The sequence below is a fragment of the Melitaea cinxia genome, chromosome 9, assembly GCF_905220565.1.
Source record: "Melitaea cinxia chromosome 9, ilMelCinx1.1, whole genome shotgun sequence".
NCBI lineage: Eukaryota > Metazoa > Arthropoda > Insecta > Lepidoptera > Nymphalidae > Melitaea > Melitaea cinxia.
In genome coordinates, this window is record NC_059402.1 from 3,323,416 (window position 1) to 3,345,644 (window position 22,229).

General features: G+C 34.9%; 1 protein-coding gene across 1 annotated transcript in view; it reads right to left on the reverse strand.

Moving 5' to 3' along the window:
* LOC123656385 (atrial natriuretic peptide receptor 2) overlaps nt 1-19,146 on the reverse strand; it is a 43,598-nt gene extending 24,452 nt beyond the window's left edge. The window contains exon 1 of the mRNA XM_045592074.1: nt 19,049-19,146. Coding sequence (XP_045448030.1) covers nt 19,049-19,146 — 98 coding nt within the window. The remainder of the gene's footprint in view (nt 1-19,048) is intronic.
* Between the last annotated feature and the right edge of the window lie 3,083 nt (nt 19,147-22,229).

The following is a 22,229-nucleotide window of genomic DNA, read 5'->3' on the forward strand; positions in this document are numbered from 1 at the left end:
CTCGGTGACTATTCGCACCATTACGAATACATCTGTATTCGCTGCAGCCGCTAATGCCGCCCGACACACTGTCGTCACCGCCGGCACTCCGCCCGACTCCACAGCCTGACTCTCCACTGCCGCTGCCTCCATGCTGACGGTCAAACGATACGCTTTCGAAAAATCGAGATGATCCTCTTGAAATAAACGCTGCCGTATCGCTTCATACTGTATACCGCAGACAAATTGATCTCGCAGGCTTTCTTCCAACCACGTCCCGAACTCACAGTGAGTTCGGGACGTGGTTTTCAGACACTTTCTTTAACACAGCTACATATTCTGCTAAAGATTCACCGTTTATTTGCTTCCCATGTCGAAACTTGAACCGTTCTGCCAAAACACTTGGCTAGGACTGCAAGTATTTTTCTAGAATTTTAGTCAACTGTTAATTATTAATAATTTATAGCATTCTAATCCGACTACGGTGATTAGCGTTGGCAGTTTTAGCTCGCTCGCTATCACATTAACAATAAAATACTGTTCTAAACGCTCAAACCGCCAATTTTTCGACCGCAAATCACATTCCGCGATTTTACCGATCAACATTTTTATGTTATAACACCAATAATAATATTATAAAATGCACATGTAAGTCCAATCGTCGTCACTGAGAAATATCACAAAGGAAACACGTTGGCACTTGGTTGACTGTTTATTCACACTCAAAATGCAAGTTCTAAATACGGGGGGTATTTATACATAGAGAAATAATGTTACTACCTGCAATTCACATATATTACAGTTTAGTGATTTGTGTTCTGTCAAAATAAAATAAAGTTTTGTTAATACAGTTTTTCTTATTTTCTTGTCACTGTAATCAAACTTTAATTATTAATAAAATGTTGAATTTTTGTATGAGTAAGAGTCTTGTTGGCTTAAATTAAAACTATTCCTTATTACCTTCAAAGTATGTTACACAATATTAATATTTTTTGAATCCATTTAAGGCAGTATTTTCCAGTCCTTAGTATCCTTAGTCCATTGTATCCATATTCATCATACGATGGAATAAAGTGATGTCATGAATGTAACGTAACGTAATTTTTGAATCATCAAAAGCGCATTTTAATAAAATTCCCGCCGCTAAAATGTCTACGATTTATAGTTCATGAAAACGTTGAGTAATGAACTTTTATTATAAATTTCGTCATACTTAATATGTTAGACCACACGAAGGGGAAAAAACTTAAGTACAAATTAACATATTTACATCGATAATAAAAGTAGTAAAAATAATAATATAAAATTTATTTATTTAAGTTAGCTTTAAAAGCACTTTTAATTTGTCACTTTGACTAGGTACATAGTATTTACTAATGTTTAATTAATTAACGACACTGGTTTATGGCTGTTGCGCTGGCGGTTGCGGGTTCGATCCCCGTATATCATAAACATTTGTATTGGGTGTTTGCGCAGTCCTTGTACCCTCTAGGGAAGTACCGCAATCTTGAAGAAAATTGCAGCTCAGTTATACTGTTCTTAAGTTCCTTTGGTGGGTGAAATAACTCTAGCATAGCTTCTGAGTAGGCTTGGGGTTACTTAAGTTAATTTGATCAGCCATAGTTGGGCTATTTAACAATTAATAAAATAATAATTGTGCAGTCCTTGTGGGTCCCCATGTGCCTCGGAGAGCACGTTAATCCGTCGGTCCCGGTTGTTCTCATGTACACCTGATAGCGATCGTTACTCATAGTAGGGAACATATCCGCCAACCTGCATTGGAACAGCGTGGTGGATTAAGCTTTGATCCTTCTCCTACATGGGGAAAGCGGCCAATGCTCAGCAGTGGGATATTACAGGCTGAATCGATCGATCGAACGAATTAATTAATTATAGTCATTTTGTTGCTTCTATCGACCAAGGAATTGGCAAAACTTAACATTTACTAATTCTTTAAAAGCGATAGAGTAAGAAATAAAGACGTCAGAAAAACTACGAAGGTAAAAGACATAGCAAAAACCATTATTACCCAAAAATGGAAATAGGCTGGGCATGTACAAAGATCACCAAATGCCAAATGACAAATGCCAAACCAAATGGTCCAAAATTGTCACTAATTGGTAACCCTGTTCACAAGAAAAGACGGAAAGGAAGGCCATTCAAAAGATGGAGTGATGACATAGTTGCTACGGTGGGAAATACCTGGAACAGACTGGCAAGAGACAGAGCGAAATGGAAGGAAATGGAGGCGGCTTTCACCGCCAGAGCGGTCCTTACAACAAAAAGCGTTAACGCAGTTTAATAAAATATACTAACAAACTAGAATAAGTATAATACTAACATAAATATTATTTAGAATTAATGTAAACTATGTGTAAGGAATAAATAAAGCTTTATTTTTATTATTAATTCTTTTAAAAGTCTTCAAAGCTTTAGTCGACCATTAATTACTCAACAATTATAAATTTATTATTATATCCTTCATGTAAGGCAGTTTTATTAAATAAATATCTTTGTTATTTATAATAGTAATAATCTTGTACCGTATAATAAGCTATTGTTATTTAACATTTTTAACATTAATTTTAAACATTGACCTCTTAATGTTACTAATCATATAGACATTAAGTTGCCTACCTTAGGAACAAAAGGAATGGCAATTATAAAATCGATCGAAGACATATCGATTGAAGTTTGTTCATACATATAATCAATATTTTACAGTACAAACAGCATCATTCCTGTGAGGTAATACGTTCACTCACTAATGATGAGTCATATCATCTTGTCCCTATCGTGAGTCACAACTCCGGGACTTCTCAGAGAACCCATGGTGTGTTACACATCCTAATGAAACAATGACATAATACAGTTACTATACTTTTACCATTAGATCTGAAATGAATCAGTGGCATTTGATTGTCTTCGATAAGGTATTTATTAACTGAGGTAGGATACCGCAGAAAATATCCTGGTAATTGCTTACCATCAGGTGATCCGTACACATGTTTGTCGACCTAGTTGTATAAGAAAAGGAAAAGAAAATGGAGTAGCTCAGGGATTTCAATTTCATTTCATTTTATGAATTTTCTACCTGCTCGGACAGACTTTTTTTCTGTCAAAAGTTAATAGTAAACTTTTTTTCATTTTTTAAATATTAAAACCTTTCGTGGGGTGGAATGAATATAATTATACAAAAAAATAAATTAGTCGAATTGGTCGACCATTCTCGAATTTTGCTCTTAGCAACATTCATTTTTATTTATATACTAGCTGCCCGGACAGACTTCGTTCTGTCAGAAGTTAACAGTAAATTTTTTTGTATTAAAACCTTCCGTGGGCCTTAAGGAACATATGAAAAATAAATTAGCTGAATTGGTTGAGCCATTCTCGAGTTATGTGCTTAGCAACGTTCGTTTTTATTTATATAGAAGATTTATTTACATAGGAAGCTAACACAATGTACAATGTTACAATTTTTTTGAAATTAAATATTATCTGTATAATAAATAGTCATTAAATAAAAAAATGATAATAAAAAAAAAATACGTCATAGATAAAAGAATATAGATATACTTATTAATGGTATGTATTATTTTATTTTATTACTAAGAATGTGACTTTTCTTAATTTCCAAAATGATGATTCAAACGTGCTTTGAAACTTATATTAATAAACAAATTTTTAATTAGAGGCTCGTTATAACTTTGTTTTAATGTTTTTGGATATAATTGCTACATTCAGATTAAAATTGATTACCTTAAAATATAAATGAACGGACTTTCGAAGAATTTATAAAAAGGTTGTATTTTATTCTGATGTTAGACCTAGAAAATAAAAAAATATACGTAGAAAATTAAGTAATTTATATTATGTAGAAGCCGTACTATTTTAATATTAATTAATTGAATTATTAGGATCTTACAGTAGCGAGCTTGGTGCACATCTATAGTTTATACGCATAAGGGTAAATTTTGAGCAATGAATATGTCTTGTAGTGTGGTATAGTAAAAAAATCAAATAAAAAAAAAATTGTGTTTATTCTCTAACTATAAGTACTCTTTAGATAAGGCAAATCTTTAAATTGGGTCATACTACAAGCTCTATCTTTCGAATAAAAGAAAATATCAAAATTGGTACCCAGTAAAAAGTGATGAGATAAACGAATAATTGTGTTCGCAGGCAAACGAAAAAAATCGACTTCAATTATATCGACAAGTAATACAACGTAGGTAGACGAAAAAATAGTCAAGTAAATACGCATTATTAAAGATTACTCCAAAAGTTGTAATCAGATCTGGATGAAATTTAAATGTAACCACATGATAAACATCGGCTTTCGATTAAATTAAAAATCATTAAAATCGGTACATCCAGTAAAAAGTTATGCAGATTTTCGAGAGTTTCCCTCGATTTCTATGGGATCCCATCATCAGATCCTGGTTTCCTCATCATGGTACCATACCAGGGATATCTCCTTTGCAACGAAAAAAGAATTATTAAAATCGGCTCATAAACGATGAAGTTATCCCTGAACATACATAATATATATATATATATATATATATATATATATATATATATATATGGTCGAATTAAGTAACCTCTTCCTTTTTTGAAGTCGGTTAAAAAGAAAATACAATCGATTTTAGAATGAATCCTTTTTTGAACTCAACACCAAAAATTATTACTTTTTTATTTTATATTATGCTGTGAATCTTTAATGTTAAATTAAACATATGATATTAAAAATTCATAAGTATTTGTCACTTTTCCATATTAATCTATGTTTATTTTTTGTTTATATTTAACGAAATGAATTTCCTCTTTAGATTTTAATTCGATATTTCCGTGCTATAATCCTATTTTATTTCGGATAATGTATTTATATTCATAGAATATGAAATTTGTAAATGTATGCATTGGATCGGATTGGATGTGGAAGCATTTTTGTGAAGTTAATGACAAATATTTAATAATGTATAATATTGGAACCTTTTAAACTTTGGTTAGGTCTCATACACATATTTTGCAATTCGCAAAAGACGCTCTATCAAAGATTGCTAAAATTCGAAATTTAAGCGTGACAGGTCATTGCACCACGAAATAGAACAAAGGAATAATTGGGTCACAGTTTGGAACCTTTTATTTATTCTTCGCATGGCAAAAATTCTATGAATATTTCATGGAATGCATTTTCTATTTGTAATTTAATTAATAGAAGTATTATAAGCAAGTTTTCATTACTTTCTAACAAAAAATACGTTTACGTGTTTCTTTTTGTAACATAAAACTCTTAGTAAACAATTAAATAACTATATATGAAAGTAGACGTGTCGTAAATAAAAAATAATAGTGGTTTATATAATAATGACGTGACAACAGTATTAATTAATTAAAAGTCTATGCAATATTGACGTACTATTAATAATAATTATTTTATTATATATTTATTACTGTACTATGTGTACACTAAAATTAAGTTAATCATTGAAGACTTGAATTTTTTTAGAATTTAAATTTTAATTGGTTATTCAAAGTTAATCGTTGAAGTATTGAATTAAAATTTTAATCTGGGGGCACGGTAGTGCCCCCGCCAAGACGAGCCAAAAAAAAAAAAAAAAAAACGAAAAGCACTACCTATCTTTTCTCGAAGTGCTTCGTCGTTTTTTTGAACCCCCATAACTTGGGTTTGGATTATACTAGATAAACAAAATTCTCGGAATATAATGTCAATAGTGAACTTATTAAACATATAAAGTTTCAATTACATAGCTCTTATACTTTAGATTTTATTGATATCTAAAAAACCCCGATTTCGTCACTCACTGATGATCATCAAAATTCTTAGAGTACTTCCTGAAGTCCCAGAAAGCTGAAATTTGGTATGTAAGCTAGTATTAGTACACAAACAAGAAAAAAATTCTAAAACTTGGAACTTTTACCCCCCAACCCCTTAAACTAGGGGATGGAAGTTTGTATGAGACTTCCGCAAATTTTGATGCTAGAGGTCTGAAAATTGATATAGGGACTCCTAGTTACTCCTTGTTATAAATAATAATAATAAAATACATAAAAAATAAAAATCGGTTATTAGTTTAGGTCGAAAATTTACATTGTGTAATTTTGGTATTTAAGTTTTGGCGGAGGTTCGTTTGCATATCAGTTCAACATAAAATCAAAAACAGCGTGCTTAAACCGAATATGGTGAAGATTGGATGATATTTATGGTATAAAATGTGTCGGAGGTAAAATGCAGCTATAATATTGTCATAAGCAACTTACAAAAAGAAGTGAAATCCCTCCAAAAACATTTTCATGTAAAATGTTGCCAAGACGAGATCATATGGCTCGCACTGTCAAAAAGTTATCAGATCTCATGTAGAGCCAAGCTTCTAACTCTACATGTCCTAACTCTACAAGCCCTAACTTCACAAACTCTACACCTTAGTCAAAATATGTGGCTTGGCCGTTTCGTTATTACCGGCTGCCGGTGTTGTAGATGACGACTTTCCTGTCTCATTTATATATATATATATTCTCTTTTTATTTTTATTTTTATTATATGTATATCAATTATTCTTCTTCTTTTTATTTTTTCTTTAATAGAACTATTGTATAACAGAAAAGTAGCGAAACGGCCAAGCCACATATTTTGACTAAGGTGTAGAGTTTGTGAAGTTAGGGCTTGTAGAGTTAGGACATGTAGAGTTAGAAGCTTGGCTCTACATGAGATCTGATAACTTTTTGACAGTGCGAGCCATATGATCTCGTCTTGGCAACATTTTACATGAAAATGTTTTTGGAGGGATTAGATATTCATTTTTCTATTTAAAATCTTCCCAAGTCAGTTACATTTTTTATTTTTAAATCGCCATTTCACGAAAAATAGCGGTTTGTGGGTCCAAAAAAAATTTTAAATTTGAAGAAAGTAAGTAAAATTGGCAAAGCGAATTTTGTCACTTGTATTAGTATACGTAGTGGACGATTTACAATCTCTTTTATCTTGAAAAGGTTTTTTATTGCAGATTGACATTGAATTGCAGAATTCGATGTTAACCCTCACAGTTTCACGTTTGTCAACCAATACAACATGTACATGTCGTAAAATTTCCTCTGGAACGTACAAAATATCTCATGACGTTTTCTCTACCGCCGTGTGCTATAGATATTAAGAACTATGATGCTTTTGAATATTTAAAACTGTAAACTAATATTTAAAAAAATAAGTACGTAAATAATTGTAACGTAAACGTAAGTAATACAACGTAAGTAGACGAAAAAAATTAACAAACGCACTAGTCGCCACGAAGATTCCCCTCGATTTCTCTGGGATGCCATTATCAGATCCTGGTTCCCTTCTCATCATACTATCCTTGGGATCCTTTCTAATAAAAAAAGAATCAGGAAATTAAAAAAATATATACGGTCGAATTGAGAATCCTCCGCCTTTTTTGAAATCGGTTAGTAATATATTCTATCTTTTTCATAAAGACAAGACAAGAAAATTATATATATTACTTTATTACGAGAATTATCGTCAACTTCAAAGTATTAAAATAAATGTGTATACTTTTTTTTATTGAGTATCAATATTCAAACACACTTTTACCAACGACCTCGAGGGCAATTTCAGCTTCCTTTTCCGGTTCTAACCCTTTGTTTTTGACAACACAAAAATAAAACGGGCGATGCTTATTTCCTTTGGCTTTCGAAAATATTTTATTACAAAGTTAATTATGAAATAGACTAACGCTTGTTTATTGTGTATTTTATATTTCTACATTTATCAAACAATTAATTCATAATGTATTTAGAATATCAATATCTTATTCTCAAAGTTTATTATTTTGTAAACAAAAACAGTTACAATCAATTATTTAATAAAATAGTCATCCAGTCAGTCAGTCAGTTCAGCCTATTGCAATCCACTGCTGGACAAAAGCCTCCCCAAGTTTGCGCTAGGCATCCCGGTTTTCCGCAATCCTCATCCAGCCCATACCGGCAATCTTACGGAGATCGTCGGTCCAACGGACTGGAGGACGTGCCACACTATAAAAAAGTATGTAGCCATAATATATTCGAGATACGACTATCTGACACATATTTTCGACTTTTTTTCTTTTTTTTAATGAAGTAAATTTTTTACTCGAAACATTTTGTTCAATTTTCTTTTTTTTATCAATTTTCTTTTCTTAAATGTGAAATATAAATCTTCTTTTATTCTCTTATACACGATTTTAATTTAATAGCAAACTCTATACAGGAAAGGATCCTCTACGAGTCTATAGGAAAGGATTATTAGGATTTTTAGGGTTTAGGGTTTTAGGATTTTTTTTGAATATTTTATGTAAATGTAATTAATCAAAATAATAGTTTCAAATTAAGTGAAAAATTAACCTCAGAGAACAGAACGACGGGGATAGCGAAAGAAAAAATCAGAATCTTAATAACTTTATGTTCTGATTAGAACTCACTGAAGTAGGAGGCAAACTTTAACTGAGGTAAAGTTTCGACTTTAACTAGATTACGAAATACATTTTACTTGAAAATCTTGAACCGTGAAAATATTATACTGTGTTTTATAGCCTAGCTATTTTAATTAAATAAATGGGAAGTACGTTTAGTGTATGTAACATTTTGATGATCATAGTGTTTTTCCGCTTTGATGGTATTCGTTTTTCGTCTGGGTATTCTTAATCAATCTCACAACTGCACCTTAGAAAATATATAAAAAAAAAAAAAAAAATAAGAATCACCAATAATCAAAGAAAAAACAAAATAAAAGGTGTAACACATAAAATGTTTGAGCAGTTTTAATATCACCATAATTACCTAATACCTTATTTATTATAATTAAACCTTTATAATTTACTCTAAAGGTACTTTGCAGTAAAGTGACGCCTGATAAGTAGCCGAAATATCGAAAGTTTCAAAGTGACAATCGCGGTAAGTTCTGTAGAATTAAAAATGTTTATAGGGATCGTGGATATTTAAAAAGTTATAGTATAAACAACATATGAAATGTTAAGCACAGCTTTACTTACGTAAACTTATCCAGACTATTTATGGTAAACGGAAGTCAGATGACAGTTACTGTAAGATCTGGACACTCGCCAAATTTAGCAAGTTTAACCCGCCGCTTGGGGATACGCTCCATTCAGTTAAATTTGTGCCACCATTTCCTGATGTATTGACCGACTTAATATATGACTTGCATCCCAGTTAAGTATTTTGCAGTAGTCTACTTTTCGACTTTTTAACCCGACTTTAAAAAGGAGGAGGTTATTGAATTCGACCGTATATGTATATTTTTTTATGTATGTTCGGGGATAACTTCGTCGTTTATGAACCGATTTTGATAATTCTTTTTTTTTGTTGGAAAGAAGATATCTCAAGGGTGGTACCGTGAGACGGAAATCAGGATCTGATGATGGAATCCTTCGAAAATCGTAGCGACGACTGGTGCGTTTGTTAATTTTTTTTCGTCAACATACGTTGTATTACTTGTCTATGTAATTGAAATCGGTTTTTTTTCGTTTGCGAGCAAACAAAATTATATAATTTTTATTTAAAATGAAAATATTATTTAATTTTATGTTTCTCGTTATATCTGCTACGTGTGCTTTCGATTCTAATACTTATTTTTCTGTATAGACATTTTTTCAAAACGGTATTGAAAGTGGAAAATTTCTGAAGAAAGCAGTCAACACAATTAACCTTTTAATTTTTATTAATGTAATCGATTTTAATTATACGTAATACAAATTCGTTATTAATTAAAAGAAAACTTAAGATATCTTTATTTTTTATCTCAACCATACTTATTAAAGCTAGCACGACGAATGATATACGATATGATAAGATCGAATGTATTGAGTATTTCATTTGTGATCAAAAGAAAAGTTATAAAAGTTTAAATTATAGTACCTGGATGACCGAGCTTATCGGTATTTGTCGTAAATCGTGTTTCTTGTAAATCATTATTTATAAAATATGAATAATATTTTTTTTACTGACAATGATAAAAAAAATATAAATAAATATAAAAAAAAACAAAAATAAAAAAATAATTAAAAAATGATAATGATAAAATATGAATAATATTTATCAATTTTACATACATTATTAAATAAAAAATAATGAGTGCAATTAGACAGGTACTAAATTTACCTTCGTATTCTAACGATATTTTTAACCGACTTCCAAAAAAGGAGGAGGTTCTCAATTCGACTGTATTTTTTTTTTTATGTAAGTTAGATCAGAACTTTTGACTGGGTGGAGCGATTTCGACATATTTTCTTTTAATCGAAAGGTGGTGTGTGCCAAATGGTCCCATTTAAATTTATTTGAGATCTAACAACTACTTTTCGAGCTATATCTAATAATGCGTTTTTACTTGACGCTTTTTTCGTCAACCTACGTTGTATTATACCGCATAACTTTCTACTGGATATACCGATTTTGATAATTCTTTCTTTGTTGGAAAGGAGATATCCCTAGTTTAGTATCATGATAAGGAAACCAGGATCTGATGATGGGATCCCAGAGAAATCGAGGGAAATTCTCGAAAATCCGTAATAACTTTTTACTGGGTGTACCGATTTTAATAATTTTTAATTTAATCGAAAGCTGATGTTTATCATGTGGTCACATATAAATTTTATCGAGATCTGATAACTACTTTTTGAATAATCTTTGATATAGCGTAGTTGCTTGACTATTTTTCGTCGATCTACTTTGTATTACTTGCCGATGTAATTGAAGTCGGTTTTTTTTTCGTTTGCGAGCAAACACAATTATTTCATTGTCTAAATAATTTTGTTGATTGGTTTTTAATTAAGTATACAAAAGTATTTAGGAAATTTAATATTTTAGATAACAACAAATACCGTAAAATAAAATAAATCAAACACAATAATAATAATAATTCAAACTATTAAGTGAATTAAAAAAAAAAAAAAATTGTGTCTTTATTTTTATCGACAGTATAAAATTACATAAATAATTTTAAAAAAGTTTACTAGTAATATTTTAGTTTTACAAACGTCATCTTATACAGTCGTGCGACTGATATTACGTCACTTCCGTTATATATTTTTCTTACGGTTTTAGTATCACATTTTTTTAGTTCGGTCGCCCAGCCAAATGTCAAGCCTGCCGTAAGTAACTTACGGAACCAAAACTGGAATAAAATGTTATTTCCTAAAAAAAAATCCTAGCTAGATTAATTTATCTCCCCCGAAATTCACTGCATACTAAATTTCATGAAATCGTTGGAGTCCTTTCCGAGATTCAGATTATATATATACAAGATTTGCTCGTTTAATAGTATAAGATTTAGTATTATGAACCACTAAAGTAAGCACTAAAAGAGGCATTACATTATATGATTTTATGATAACACATTTTAAATAGTAACATTCACATTTTAAATAGTTAAATATAAATTTATCATGACCAAAATCGCAAGTTGCTGCTAGTGTAGTAAATAACGTAAAAATATTACCAACACAACAATTTCAAGTAATAGCCGTACAGAGTACTAAATGTATTGACGCAGCATGAATAAATCATAAATTTTCTCGACTCTCACCTTGATTTCAGCACATTATCGCCAATTCTCCATCCATTTCATTTCCTCCCGAAGTTCATGATAAATTTGCTCAAATATTGGAATTCATTTTGACCAAGCCGCTTAGTATCAGTGTGCAAATTGGTCATAGTTTAGGAGATTCAAATTGTAAAATTGATTTTCGTTAGATTAATAAACCGATTTTAATACTTATTTTATTATTAGAAGCTATATTTCTTCTTAATATCTTAATATACTTATTGCTATTATGTATACTTTAAAATTTCTATACGTATTAGTGTATTTCGGTATATTTTTAAATGTGTTCTTTTTTATTTTTACTTTAAAATCTTAAATTACATAATTATGTCCAGAACTACCTCATATATGAAATTCTCGTGTCGCGGTGTTTGTAGTTAAACTCCTCCGAAACGGCTTGACCGATTCTCATGAAATTTGTGTGCATATCAGGTAGGTCTGAGAATCGAACAACATCTATTTTTCATACCCCTAAGTTATGGGGGGGAGGGGTTGAGAGGGTTAATAAAACATTATGAAATTTTGTGTGCATATCGGGTAGGTCTGAGAATCGGCCAACATCTACTTTTCATTCCCCTAAGTTATAGGGGGGGGGGGGGGGGTTGAGAAGGCTAATATAATATATGGCAAAACAACGTTTGCGGGGTCAGCTAGTTGTAACATAAAGATTGACTCAGTTTCAAAACCCATAAGACTGGAAGTGATCATTACTTAGCGATAAGACCGCCTTATTGCCCATTTTAACACCTATTAGTTCTTTTGCATTGTAAAACTACTACTAATATGATATGTAATAAATAATATAATATACAATGAAGTGCATAAACGTAATTATAACCTTATTATATAAGGGAGGGAAGTTATTATTACCAGCTGATCAAAGTCATAATTACTTGTTGTCTTTCTTACGTCATGACTCGATAATTGTATAGTCTGAGAGGATTCTAAGACGTCTTGTCTACTTAACCTCAATATCAAATAGCTTGGAAATTTCTATAGAAAATAATAAATATATTTAATAATTAAAAAGTACAAGATTTCTTCGAAGAAAGTCGTCCGTTATCACAATATTGTTCGCTTAATACTGTTTTATATCTTTTATTTAAGGAACTTGCTCAAAATCTCAAGCAGCTCGTCTGGGAAAGTACCGCAATCTTGAAGAAAATTGCAGCTCAGTTATACTGTTCTTAAGTTCCTTTGGTGGGTGAAATAACTCTAGCATAGCTCCTGAGTAGGCTTGGGGTTACTTAAGTTAATTTGATTAGCCATAGTTGGGCTATTTAAGAATTAATAAAATAATAATTGTGCATTCCTTGTGGGTCTCCCTACCGTACCTCAGAGAGCACGTTAAGCCGTCGGTCCTGGTTGTTATCATGTACACCTGATAACGATCGTTGCTAATAGTAGGGAACATATTCACCTCCATATCCTTCTCCTACATGGGGAAATAGGCCTATGTTCAACAGTGGGATATTACAGGCTGAAGCGAAAATAATAATTTTCAAAAAAAAAAAAAAAAAAAAAAAAATTAATAAAAGTTATATTATTAGTAACATTGTATATTTAATTATCTAATTTGGTAACAGTAACACAACATAATTATTCTTCTATCGTCTATAAAACACTGCTTTATCCTAATATGTAGACATACTCGTAAAATTTACAACAGATTTTTACTATCCCGTAAATAAAGTCGTTTTCGTTAACTTTTTATTGACAATATTGATGACTTGAAATATACCTCGGATTTAATGGTACACCTTGCAAGGGAGGGAAATATGTAAATTATCTGGTTGGATCCTGTGTATACTAGATCGAGACATCATTTTGTTTTTGTTATTCTTACTAAATAAATATTATGTTATATGTTGTTTTTGTAAGTTATTTTCTGTTTCAATAAACTCATTGTCACTTCGTTGTGTAACACTCGCTGTTTGGTTATTACTTAGTGTTTGTATCAAAAAATATCTGTCATGACTTTCATCATACATTTTTTGCTGTTGTTCCGTCGCTAAACGCCGTACTGCGATGTAATATAGCCCTTGTTACTAATTGTTAGTAATAATAATTCTTGAAATTTGTATATTAGTACAAAAATAAAAATATTTATTATGTAACATCTAATAGTGTTTTAAGTATAAATGAAAGAATTATTAAAATACGTGTTTTTATGGATTGTTAATAACAAAAATTAAATTATATATTTCTATAATATATAAAGCGTATGTCCACATAATAATATTTTGATATAAATTCTCATCTAATAACTTTTTAAACTCACTGACACGATGACTAATATATAAACCTTAAGCCATAAAACAAATAAGAAAGAAGGTATCTCAAAAAGTCCTGTTTTTCGACCTATAAAGGATTTCCTGGCTTACTTTTAAGTGTTTTGAAGTAATATGATTCATAATGCAAGGCTTTGAGACATTTCTTGTTTGATAACAATAATACGACCAATTTAAAAAGTTGCTATGCTAAGTACAAGATTAATATAAAATTGTTGGTTATCTATTTAATTATAATGTGATATTTATATTTTATTATATACAAAAATATTATAAGAAAAAATAAGGTATATTGAATATATTATCATTGCCATAATTAAATAACATGTCATATCATTAGTATAATATTCTATTATATGACATATACATACGAGTATAATAATTATATCTGTCATAATATTAAATCTGTATAATATTTAAGTATCCAGTAATAATTATTGTAGTATGAGTAGTTATTATGCACATACTCCTAAATGTATATTTGTGTGTGTTTATGCTTGTATGTTTACATAACTTGGACTAACTTACATTTTGGCCATTTCCTTTTATTTGAACTAACGGTTGACTAAGTAGAACGCGTTTTGTCCGAACTGTTTTAGCTTCTTTAAATTGTTAGTCGAAAAATTGTTCAACTAAATATTATGTTATTCCTTTTTGGTACAATAATTAATAGACAATAATAATAATAATAATAATAAAATTTATTTCAGGACTAGCCCATATAGTGTTAGTAATAATGTTTCTTATAACCTAGTGTTAGTACAGAAAATTTAAAATTGAAAATTTATAACATTTTTATATTTACATTCTATCACATTCATATGTATAAATATAAAAACTATTTTATATTTATTCTCTGTTATTGTACTAACACTAGGTTATAAGAAACATTGTTACTAACACTAAATAGGCTAGTCCCGAAATAAATGTCATTATTATACTGAATGTCACTCCGCCCGCCCAATACATAATAGATACATATATTATAATAACTACTTATATAAATAATATAGTAAATTTACTTATACTCACATATATAAATATAAGCGGGTGGAGGAATACGCCCCGGCAGGGAGATCAAACGGCCGGGGGTTAGGGCTGTAGGCTGAGAAACCGGCGGACAATCCTAGCCGAGTCAAGTAACACCGCCTTCTGCATCCTGGCTGCGAGCGAACCGTCCCGGATCCCCAGTTGCCTCAGATGGTGAGCGAGGCTAACCGGGATCAAACCGTTGGCAGATATTACGATAGGGATTATTTCAGCAGACCCCACACCCCACATGTCGACAATCTCGTGCGCCAGATCCAGATATTTACGTTTTTTCTCAGTCTCGGCTTTCACGAGGTTCTCGTCATGCGGGACGGTGATGTCCACTAAAAATACCCTCGACCGTGCCCTGTCCATCACCACGATATCAGGCTTGTTCGCCAGTATCGTCCTGTCTGTGGCGATAGGCAGGTCCCAGTAGAGCCGGACTCCGTCGCGTTCGAGTACTGGCACCGGTGAGTATTGGTAATACGGCATCCTCTGTTCCAGGAGACCGTACATAAGAGCAAGCTCTTGGTGGAGAATCTTGGCCACTTGGTTGTGTCTGTGCAAGTACTCAGTATTAGCAAGCACGGAACAACCCGAAAGCACATGCCTGAGTGACTCACCGGGATGACGACAGGCTCGACAGAAGTCGGGAGTGCCATCCTTCAGGACGTGCTTTCGGTAGTTGTTCGTCTTGACCACCTGATCTTGTATTGCACAGACAAAACCTTCGGTTTCCCCAAAGAGGTCGCCGAATCGCAGCCACTGCACGGAGGCCTTACTGTCCACGTGTGGTGCGTGAAGCGCCTTGTAGAACCGTCCATGCAGTTCCTTCTCCATCCATACGGTCTCCCGGTCAGAGGTGCTCAGTACGACCGGTTTCTGCCAGTTCTCTTTGGCCAAGGCTAGGGGGGTTAGTCCTTTGTCACACATTGAAACGTCACCATGCAAAGCGCTGTCCCGTCTCGTTTCAAAGTAGGCCCTGAGGCTGCACACCTCGCGGTTATGCATAGTCTTAGCGCTTAACATGCCTCGACCACCACACTTCCGCGGGATGTACAGTCTCATGACCGACGACTTAGGGTGGTGCATGCGATGGTGCGTCATAGTTGTGCGGACTCTTCTATCCAGGGCGTCAAGTTCGGTCTGAGTCCATCTGAGTATGCCAAAGGTGTACAAGAGAGTGGGCATGACCCAAGCGTTATAAGCTCGGACCTTGTTGGCTCCAGACAAGTAGCTCCGAAGAACTTTTGTCAGCCGTCCAAAAAAGATTTCACAAACTGCCTGTTTCATGTCCACTTCCTTCACCCCTATGCATTGTGACATACCCAGATACCGGTAAGATTCAGCTTCGGAAAGGGTCTTGAATGATGTTAATTCGAGACTAAGCTGCGACGATTGAGTCACCTGACCCCTGTCCACATGCACGACCGCACACTTATCTACTCCAAGCTGCATCCTGATGGAACTGCTGAACTCCGTAGTGATTTTCAGCAGTTCCTGCAGGCGTGCAGCGTTAGGTGCCAGCAATTTGAGGTCGTCCATGTAGAGAAGGTGGGAGACTTTAGTACCTCCTCTCCGAAACTGAAAGCCTGTCCCCGAACGCTCCAGCAGGGTGCTTAGAGGGTTCAAGGACAAGCAGAACCATAGTGGACTCAGGCAATCACCCTGGAAAATACCCCTCCGTATCCTGATTGGGTCATCCGCCCCCGTCAGTCGCTCGCCCTGGAGACATAGGATCGTGCTCCATTGCCCCATACATACTCCGAGGAAGTCTCGAACTGCCTGGTCAACCTTGTACAGCTCGAGGACCCTCAGGAGCCATGAATGAGGTACCGAGTCGAAAGCCTTTTTGTAGTCGATCCAGGCGGCCGAAAAGTTCCGACGGTTGCGTCTGACAAGCTGGCCCGCCACAGAGTCGATGAGAAGGAGCTCCTTTGTACCGCGACCGCCTCCACGACATCCGTTCTGAGCTGCAGACAAGATATTAAACTCACCAATATGTCGTGAGATCTTACAGCTCAGAACGGACGTCAGTGTCTTGTAGATGGAGGTCAGACACGTTATGGGGCGGTAGTTGGTGGGATCTGCGGTGTTGGTGGACTTAGGAGCTAAGTGAGTGATCCCGGTAGTGAAAAGGTTCGGGAGTGTCTTCCGATCTATTGCCTCTTGGTATTGTCGAGCCAAGGTCGCATGGCAGACCGAGAGCCCTTTCAGCCAGTAGTGATGCAGACCGTCGGCCCCCGGACTTTTCCAGTTCGGAGCCCGCCGGACCGCACCACTGACGTCCTCCGTAGAGATGGCGATTGGGTTCATCGGTTCGATTTTAGCACATGCGTCCTGAACCGCCGCAATCCAAGGGCCCTCCTCGTGCTCCACCTCCCCTGACCATATGCTGCTCCAGAAGGCGACGAGGTCAACCGTACTCGGTTTTAGGGAAGCAGAGCTCGATATCGGGTTCTCCAGCTTTCTATAGAACCTTTTCTGATCACTCACGAAGAGGCGATTTTGTCGAAAGCGCTCAACTCTCTCAGAGTACCTGCGAATGCGCTTTCCCCATGCCGCGATTCTCTGCTTCAGGCCGTCGATGCGCTCCGTTAGTTTATCGGCTATGTCAGGCTGATCGAGGCTGATGCCTAGCCCGTTGAAGGCCATTCTAACAGAGCGCACAATCCTTGGCCTTGTGTTGCCCGACCTGAAAGCTAGCAGCCTACCAATGAGGGCCCTGGCCAGGTTGATACGGCATTCTATTCTCCTCTTCCAGGCTGGTACGTCGCTATTCTTATGAGTAGCGCGTCCAGACTCCTGGGTCTTGGCTCCGACAAGGCGGTGCACCGCTAGAGCGGCGCCGAAGAGAATAGAACCCGTATCCTCCAAGCTGAGGCTGCCTTCCAAATAGGGCGGCAACAGTCTGTTGGCTGCCTCAATGGCATTCCGCGTCGCGGCATTGAGGGGGAGGCGAGAGAGTCGCGGTCTCATTTCCAGAGGAGCGCCTCGAGTCTCGGAAATCGCCTCTTGCAAGATCCCTCTCATCTGTTCTACTTTTTGGGCGACTGCTCCCTCAGTGATCACCTCCACAGGCGCTTCACTACGAACGCCTTCTTGTTGCGCTGACACTTCGTTGCGCACCGTGGACACGGGTTCGACTTCAGGAGCAGCCTCACGTCGAAATCGTTCGAACTCGGCGGCGTCAAATATGCCCTTTCGTTGGATGTACCGAGCTCGATCTGCCAGGTTCTGTTCCGTAACAGTTAGCGTAGGCTCAAGCAGTAGGAACTCGCGGTGCATTACTGCCCGGTAGCCAGTCCGCCCGGTTTCACGTCCTACAGCCCTATAGTACGCACGCATGACACTCTCGTTCATTTTCGGTGTCCATCTCATGCGACGTACTCCACCAGCGGCGGGCAACGAATGCTGAGTCCCTTGGGACTCTGTCGTCGCCAAGCCAACTGGCGGGGATGGTGGATAACCCGACCGGTCAGGTGGTGGTGCCGGTCGGCGGGGTTGGCTGGCGGCCCGCATGCTGCCACGTCCAGCGCCAGCTCCAGACGCGCCCTGGCGTCCCCCAGGCAGCGGCCCTATGCGCCTTTGTAAATCATCCTCCATCATAGTATTTTTTTTTGAGTGCTAATATACTCACTTGGAGAGGCACTCACGCTCTCCAAGGAGGCTGCGCGGGTGTTATGCAGCTTTTGTTGCCCTTAGTCGCCTTTTACGACACCCTAGGCGTAGGAAGGGGTGGTCCTATTCTACTCTGCCGGGAACCACACGGCTTTCATTATTATTATTATTATTATTATTATTATTATTATTATTATTATTATACATTCATATTACATGAATAATACCAGTAACAACAAAGTAAAAATAATGATGTTTTTAAGGCTTTATATAACGATATTAGCTTCACTTAAGCTAAACCTAACATTTAAATAATAGATTTTTGATTTGCATAAGGTCAGAGATGTAGTGGGTAAGTGACTGGAGCTCATGGGAGGGTCGAGTCTAGGTGGGCAACAAGCTTGCTTGACTCTGGTGTTTACAGGTCCAGCCTATTCAAGGTTTGGCTTACCATCAAGTGGTACGCTTGTTTGCCGACCTATTCGAACATTTAAAACCGTTCTCTACATACCTCCATATAGTACTGCTGTCAGTATCTTTAATCTCCTTAGTAAGATGCGTCAGTAGAGCAGCATTAGCGTTCGTGTACCACTCGACGACTGGTGTCATTGACGTTCCAAGATCAATTTTTGACCTGTTGACAATAAAATTTACCATAGTATTATTACTATATTGAGATAGGGGAAATACCTTTTTTTTATTAAAATAAATTGAGACGCAATGAGGGTTTAATTGTATAAAGATGGTTTGATGAGTATACAAAGTAAAATGAGAAGTATTTGGGTACGCTCCGGCAAAGGTAAAGAGAAAATTAGGGGTTTAATCATTGATGAGAAATTTCGAGTAAAAGTATATAAAATAAAAGTTAGGGTAGTCCCAGCTGGAGTCTTTTAATGAATTGGTGACTGTCTGGTAGGGAAATACCTTAACCTTACAAAAGATCGCAGCTAAATAATATTGCTCTCGAGCGTTGTATTCCTGTGGCAAGGAAGGTGACCAGAGCTCCGGGGGAGTTTGGGGGTAAGGTCGGCAACGAGCTTGCGATGTTTTTTAGCGTTGCAGGCGTTTAAAGGTTACGGTAACCGTTTACCATCAGGTGCTGTATCATCTTATATGTCCGACCTTGTATATTAATAATATTACATAGAGCAAAATAAAATATTGGTTTTGTTTTATTATTTAGAATATTTTTTGTCAAATGTCCAGTCCCAGTTTATTTCTAAAGAGAGGTGTGTGTATGTGTGTATGTGTGTGTGTGTAACTGCCTTAGTTTATTGTCCTGTTGGTGACTACACCAAAAGCCTCCGTGGTTTTTAGTGCCTTTAGTAATAAGTTTCACTATTGATTATTTGATAAATACATTGAAAAAAAAAAAGAAATGTCTGAGATTAAAACATTAAAACAAAATCGAAGACAGATAAGAAAGACAAGTCAGACAAGAAAGACATTACATTCAAAAATAGGTTGAATTCAAAGATAACGTTACGTATTGTAATCCATACCAACAAAAATTTTACTTTATATTAAATTGGTTCCAAAGCAATTCTTTAATGAAATGTTAATTGCTTTGATCTAGTTTTAATATTATAGTTTTTAGTATGCAGTAATTGCTAAAGTCCATAACACTTTCAAGTATATTAAAGTTATTAAAATACTCAGAAAGAAAACCGCGCGTTGACACTTTCATTAGTCGTAAGTGTTCCTCTTATCGAAATGAAATGAAATGAAAATATTTGTTTCGCCATAAGGTAATTGCACATACTTAACGAACGTCATTGTAATTAATTATATCATTTAGAAAAAAAAAAAACAAAAATAAAAAAAAGTTAAGGTAGCAAAAATATCAAACAATAAAATATAAATGTACATCTTAATATTAGACACATTACAAACTTAGATATTGTACCCAGCAACATTAAATTTTTATTTATATATTTAAGTATTACATATATTATTATTTAGATTAGTAAAGCTTATATTATTTTTAAAATATGCTGGGGAACATAATTAAAAAAAGTGTGTGTGTCAGCTCCGACACTCGACTAGAGTTTACTCTTTCAGATCGACTGCCTAAATAGGCACAAAAAGGCTTACTAAGAAAAAGATTAACATCATATCAAGTGGTAAATAAACGAAGCAAGTAACGCCATCAACCCAATAGAGTTTCGATAGATGGCATTATTAGAAATCGTCGTAACGCCATCTATCGGAATCTAATAGCGTTTCGATAGATGGCGTTAACAAAAACGTAACGAGGTAATTCGTTCAGTAGATTATCTGAAATGATTATTATCTGAAATATTTAAATGAATGATATGATTACATGAAAATCGATTCTGAAGCAGTCAGCTTCAAAAACGACGTATTCTTTAAACTTAGTTGCTTTTTGACAAACCTTTAATTAAATATTTTTTTAAACCTAACCAGGTATCTTTCGATTAGCACGCTCACAAAAGCAAACAAATCATTCAATTCGTATTAGTTTTATACAACAAAACTGGTAAAAGAAAATTATTTTCTAGAACTTAATAATATTAAACGGTTGTGTCAACAATCGGAAGTGATGGCACTAATGGCATCTCGAGGCGTGATAGAGGAAGGCTTAATGACGTTCAGAACAAATATCCGTTCAAAGTTAAAATAGAACCTATAGGATAAATGTGAACCGAGACAGTCAATAAATCAAAAGTCAATAAATCACTTCAACAAAATATCTAAATGTTTTCTAGTTTAAAAAGTAGTTAAATATTTGGGGAAACAATATTGTTTGATACGAAATTCTAAGAATATCCGTGATTACTGTTTTGGTGAAGCGGTGTGAGTAGTCAACACTTAACTAAAATAAGAGCCATCTTATCGGCAGCGGTCACGGATTTGATTTCCACTCAGGGCAGTTTGTAGAAAGATTTATTTCTGGTCAGGATTCTTGTATATTCCTACTGTGGTATCGAAAGTCGATTCTAGTTGTTATCATATACACCGATGATAGCGATCGTTACGCATGTTAGGGAAATCAGTTAAGCGGCAGTGGAGCAGCTCGGTGAGTTAATGTGCCAATCGTTTCCTATATTGTTAAGGGTTTTCTCCAACTGTGGGAACGTTTAGAGACTAGACAAATTCCGATCTATTTATGTCTGTTAACCTTAAGTTGTCTGTCAGACGTAGCTTGAATCTTTCTACTTAATTTCAAGAGAATTAGCCAACTGTGATAAAGTCTGTCAGAGTAAAATATTTATAGATAGTAAATAGGAATGAATCACTACATATATTTGTAGGGGCAAAACTTTAGAATGACTAGATCTATTTGGCTATTAATACTTCTTTCTAAACGTTTCTAGTGCTTTGAAGAAGCTTGTTTTGGAAAAATGTTGAGAAATTTCCCCTGAAAATTACAAAAATTTAAGAAAACAACGATCACTTAACTGCTCACGCTTGTCACTTCAAAAGACAGGGGATACGGCGGTCGAGTAAGCTAGTATTATAAATATATTTTTTTTTACAATTTGTCACTTAAATTTTTTTTAATATTAAAAAATTACCTTACATGTATGTATCAATTCCAGGAATATAAAGAAAAATCTGCCACGTGTCGACCGCAGGTTGATAACTGCATTTACTCATCACTCGAACTGTAGCAAATTAATTTATTGGCTGACTCATTTCAAACATCGCTTCTGTAATCTTTACTCACG